Raw genomic sequence first — 6,000 nt, forward strand, 5'->3', positions numbered from 1 at the left:
AGTCTGCTGCAGCTTCCCGCTCCAAGCTGCGGACTCCAGAGCACAGACAGGTAATGATGCACAGATGTCACTGTGCACTCCATGTAATCTTAGACATTGCACCAGGGGATCGCCATCCCATCCCCCTATATAGTGGATCATTTTAGTACCCGACCCTTCTCCTACCTAAAATAGTGATCCCTCCTCACCCCCTCTTCCCCTCATTCTCATGTATCCCAGTCCCGAAGGATCACTGAGTGCGCACAGCAGCAGCATGGACTCACAACCAGAGCGGAAGCTTCAGTGACTCACAGACACTCCCCCTCCCTCTCCCTGGCTCCTCTGTTCCAGCGTCTGCCGTCACCATGGCTACCGCACCAGTGACAGCCAGACAGCAGCATAATGAATACTATACTAACAGGTGAGGTCAGCAGGGGGGCCCTTTTGAAGTTCATATCACATGCCTGCAGCAGAGCGGCCCCCTGCTTCTCCTGTTAGCTGTCATTCACCGCCCTGCTTTCTCGGTCCTTCGGGGCCCCCTCCCGCTCCGGGCCCCGATGCAGTTGCACAGGCTGAACCGGCGGTATGTCCGCCCATGTGGTGACGTGTTTCTATTATACTTTTCACCTGATTGTTCCCCCGGTTTTGGCTTACATGTACTGAGGTAAAAACTGACCAAATAATGAACGTGTGAACATGGCATTTTTGACTCAATAAAAATTCACTGCTTCAAATACCAAAAACTTATTGTGGGAGCACAGCCTTAACTAGTTTTCAGCTGTCTAGAGTTACTTAGTCTTGGCCTGTATAGTCCACTGTATCATGAATTAATTCTTCTTTGTCCAGGTTTCCTAAAGCCAAACACAATGTCCAACCAATTGACTTAGCTCCTAGACAATAAAATCCATATACAGTGGGAAGAAAGTATTTAGTCGGCCACCAATTGTGCAAGTTCTCCCACTTAAAAAGATGAGAGAGGCCTGAATATGCAATATAGCAAGTAGCTTGGTGTGATGAAATCAACTGTGGGAGCAATAATAAGAAAATGGAAGACATACAAGACCACTGATAATCTCCCTCGATCTGGGGCTCCACGCAAGATCTCACCCCGTTAGGTCAAAATAATTACAAAAGCGGTGAGCAAAAATCCCAGAACCACACGGGGGGACCTAGTGAATGACCTGCATAGAACTGGAACCACTATAACAAAGGCTACCATCAGTAACACATTACGCCACCAGACAGTGCCAGACGTGTCCCCCTGCTTAAGCCAGTACATGTCTGAGCCCATCTGAAGTTTGTTAGAGAGCATTTAGATTATCCAGAAGAGTATTTGGAGAATGTCATATGGTCTGATGAAACCAATGTAGAACTGTTTGGTAGAAACAAAACGCCTCGTGTTTGGAGGAGACAGAATGCTGAGTTGCATCTAAAGAGCACAATACCTACTATGAAGCATGGGGGTGGCAGCATTATGCTTTGGGCATGTTTCTCTGCAAAGGGACCAGGACGACTCATCCATGTACATGAAAGAATGAATGGGGCCGTGTATTGTGAGATTTTGAGTGCAAACCTCCTTCCATCAGCAAGGAAATTGAACATGAAACGTGGATGGGTTTTTCAGCGTGATAATGATCCCAAGCACACTGCCAGGGCATTGAAGGAGTGGCTTCGTAAGAAGCATATGAAGGTCATGGAGTGGCCTAGCCAGTCTCCAGATCTCAACCCCATAGGATCCTTTGGAGGGAGTTGAAAGTCTGTGTTGCCCAGCGACAGGCCCAAATCATCACTGCATGGAGGAATTGGCCAACATACCACCAACAGTGTGTGCCAGCATTGTGAAGACTTACAGAAAACATTTGAGCTCTGTCATTGCCAAAAAAGGATATATAGCAAAATATTGAGATTAACTTCTGTTAATGACCAAATACTTATTTTCCACCATAATTTGCAAAATACATCTTGCCAAATCAGATAAGGTGATTTTCTGGATTTGTTTTCTCATTTTGACTCTCATTGTTGTGGTCTACCTATGATGTCAATTACAGGCCTCTCTCATCTTTTTAAGTGAGAGAACGTTCACAATTGGTGGCTGACTAAATACTTTTTTCCCCACTATACAAGAGTATAGCCACGCTTCTGTGTACTGGTCCAAGTACAGTGTCTTCAAACACTATAATATTGTAGGCCTGGAAAGGGCATCCTAGAAATGGCATCCTTCTGTCTCACAGCTACGGAGCGTGCACGTGATATTAGCTTGTGGTTACTTCAATAAACAAAAAGTTACATTAGAGATCAGACTCTGGATGCACAATGCCTGGTATTTCAGCTATATTAAGCCTCCAGATTTAATGACAACCATATTGAGTAGTAGAGTAGCTCAGATACTCCTGCCTGCAACTGTCATCACAAGCTCTCTGCATTATGAGCCCTTACAATAGTACATTTTATGAGAGAACTGATAGGTACGTCTCTCCTTAGACATGAACTTTGGATCGCGCCATTTGAGCAGCAGATCTCCTTACGTTAAAATTACATTACAGAGTGTAAAACTTTGTAAAGTAAAATCTGCTACTTGGCCAATTAATTGGCTTCTGTGAAGGCTGGCTGGACATTGGACTATGGCATAGTAATATATGCAAGTTTGCATTCCTATACCCAATATATTAGGAAATCTAAATTCTGTTGAAAAGAATTTTTAAAGATATGGACAAGTTTGTAGCCAAACTTTTGATTCCTCAATGTCTCTGACTCCCTCATACATGGCTTATGTTTAAGTGCTAATTTTACTGTAGTAAAATGATAACACCTGACTTTTCATCACCATTATGATACCATAATCAAGCTACTTACTTGCCTTAACCCTGTTTTCCTGTTCCCTCTAGCAGTTCTGAGATGAATGCAGGCATTCCTTTCCAGCGCCTTTATCCTCTGATCTTTAGAGGAGGATCTTCACTACTGAGCATGTACATAAAGTACTGCACAGATTTATCTCAACTAAAAGCCGAGATCCTTAGATCAGGAACAGAACAGACATTTATAGAACATTTCATTTCATCTTATGAAAAAATATTCAGCACATACTGCATTGAACTACTGTACCCAATTTACTATATATTTTTGGAGTCGGTCCATTTATACCGACTCCAACTCCACCAAAATGGACACCAACTCCGGCTCCAAAAGTCCAACTCCTTAAGCACTGCTTAAAGGCATGAACTTTTGGCTAAAAATCATTATCATTGTTTTGAAATTGGGATACCATTAAAAATGTCAGACATTTTGGCATTTACAAGCTTTCTGTTTCCATGCACATTGCTGTCTGTTAAAGCAACCTTCCACCCTGGTACTGAAAAGTGATTATTTGATTGTTATGTTAGTCATCTTAGCTGATGCTCTCCATTTCTTTTAAGTTTCCTCAGATTGGCATTCTATATCCCCTACTTCCAAGATGGCCACCTCCATGGCATGGTAAGTCTAAGCCACATCTATCCTGCCTTTTATGTGCTGTGGAAAAGGAAAGGCAGGAAAGGTGCGATTTAGGCTTACCACTATGCTTCTTCCTGTGCATTTGCATCCTTGAGCCAGGGGAATCGATTGCCAATCAAAGTGGATGAGGAAAATGAAGAGCACCAGAGGGTGACTAAATATGAAAATAAAAATTGAAACAAGTTCTCTGATGGATTTTCAGCCAACTCTGCATTCAGCAATAGATAATGCAATGCAATAGCTAAAGAAGAAAAATGTTGCAAATGTTTTCATGTAGGCCAATTGCAAATATGGTTTTCAGTCACAATCTTTAAAGCAAACAAATACTCTGAAGGTGTCCATATTCTTTAATCTTTATTTTAGCACACATCAAGCAAACAAAAAAGGCAATGTGTTTTATTTTCAGTCTCCTCATTTTAGATACAAGTTGGTTTCTAAAAGAGACCAAAAAAAATGTTTACTTGAATGTATTATCTTACATTGGACACTACTACATCTGATTTTTTTTCTTTTTTTTTATACAGTCTTTGAAGCCATCAAATCATGCCACTATCCAGAGTATTGTTCGAGCTGTTGGGGTGGTTCCTGGTATCCCAGAGCCCTGCTGTGTCCCAGAGAAGATGTCTTCTCTCAGCATTCTCTTTTTTGACGAAAACAAAAATGTTGTGCTCAAAGTATACCCTAACATGACAGTGGAGTCTTGTGCCTGCAGATAACATCGCAAACCTACGCAAGCGAACCAAAGCAATCTTCATATTTGCACTTTCAAAACACCATTTCGTAAAATATTCATGTCTACCAGGGATAGCAATGCAGAACAATCTAGACGATAAACACTGGTGATGGACCTCTACTACATGCAAGTCATACTGGACAGATCAGTGAAAACTGGCATGTAGAACATGAAGATGAGCTCCTGTCTTATATAAGCTTTGCAGGAAAAAAAGGAGTTCTTATGACTTTTCCAAAGACGCGTTTATTTTTTTACCTGGAGAAAAACTCAAAATGCAAACAGATGAAGCTGTAAAGTGCCTTCAGACTCTCAGTGTGCACTTGGCTATGATGTTCTTTTCATTTAGAAATACATACACAGTCCATACATTTCTTGTGTCTGTTACGCCTATCTGTTGCCATAGAACGGTCAGGAAGTGAGAGAGTTGCCCTTTTAGGAGCCCTGTAGGAGTATGGAGAGCTGTTCATTGCATGATAGCAAGTGTAAATAATTTGAAGACATAGAGTACATTAATGAAAGAGGTTTTTGACAAGTTTTTGTAACATAATTGGAAACTGTTGATTTTTCTTTTTTTTTTTTTTTAACCAGCACTTTTTTTTTTACAGTGTAAATGAATGGTATAATGGACATGATGAAAAAAATGTGTAAAATAAACCATATTTAATTTTGTTATACTGTACCACACAAAATAAATCTGCCTGCTGCTTCTGTACAAGAACGCAGAAAGTATTACCATTGGTATTTTGTTTCCCTTTCCTTGTTAGACCACTATGTGTCAAAAATAAGCTAGTTACATTCCTGGTATTATTGTCTAGACCAGTGTTCCCCAACTCCAGTCCTCAAGAGCCTCCAACCGGTCATGTTTTCAGAATTTCCTTAGTATTTCACAGGTGTTGTAATTGCCGCCTGTGAATGTGATGCAATTATAACCTGTGCAGTACGAAGGAAATCCTGAAAACATGACCTGTTGGTGGCTCTTGAGGACCGGAGTTGGGGAACAGTGGTCTAGACTAACAATTAAAAAACTAGAATTACTATGGGTATTTGTCGTGCTAGGTGCTATACCTCTTTAAAGGGTTTTTCCAACAAACAAGCCATGCTAGCTCCTTTATTGTAGAAGTTCTACAAATCCTGTAGAAAAAAAAAGTGCGGTAACGGTAGGTACTCTTTAAAAAAGTACAGCAAATGTCAGATTATTTGCCCATAGTAGTGCCAGTTTATCAATTATTTATTTTGGCTAGAGAACAATTTTAGGGCTAAAGTCATACCACATTTTTTTCTTATGTTTAAAGGGGTTTAATGTGTTCTGATACTTATCTCCTGCTGTGTTATATGCAGTACTTAAATGATAAATGATTTGCCTTTCTGCTCTGTGGCTCACCTTCTTCCTTTCTGCCTATGCAGGGGACAGGTATCTCATGCTAGGCAGCAGATGCAAAGTCTAGTGAAAAACTAAGCAGCATGGAGATCTCTCAGCAACAGATCTGGGTGAAAAGGGCTAACTTTTAGATTGTCATTGAAGGGCAGAAGAATTTACATGATAATCCCACCTTCTACAAGCCCTGTCAGCCTCAAAACAAAGGTGCAGCACAGAGTGATTTAACTCAATCAAAATGATAAATATTTCTATAATTTTAGAAGCTCCGAAAACCTCTTTATCTAATTTTTCTTCATTCTTTGTGTTCGTAAACATGTAACTGTACGCAATTGACTTTTTTTTTTATAAGAAAGAGGTATACTTTTTTCTTCAATAATATATCCTACTAAAGTAAAGGGCAAACATGGTATGAACATAGCTT

The 6,000-nt window shown here is 40.5% G+C and overlaps 1 protein-coding gene across 1 annotated transcript in view; it reads left to right on the plus strand.

The window, feature by feature from the left end:
* The window catches only part of BMP3 (bone morphogenetic protein 3), a 125,427-nt gene extending 120,485 nt beyond the window's left edge, over window positions 1-4,942 (plus strand). Inside the window, exon 3 of the mRNA XM_069742835.1 lies at window positions 3,993-4,942. Coding sequence (XP_069598936.1) covers window positions 3,993-4,184 — 192 coding nt within the window. The 3' untranslated portion in view covers window positions 4,185-4,942. The remainder of the gene's footprint in view (window positions 1-3,992) is intronic.
* Window positions 4,943-6,000: the final 1,058 nt, after the last annotated feature.

The sequence above is a fragment of the Ranitomeya imitator genome, chromosome 1 (genome assembly GCF_032444005.1).
Source record: "Ranitomeya imitator isolate aRanImi1 chromosome 1, aRanImi1.pri, whole genome shotgun sequence".
Taxonomy (NCBI): Eukaryota; Metazoa; Chordata; class Amphibia; order Anura; family Dendrobatidae; genus Ranitomeya; species Ranitomeya imitator.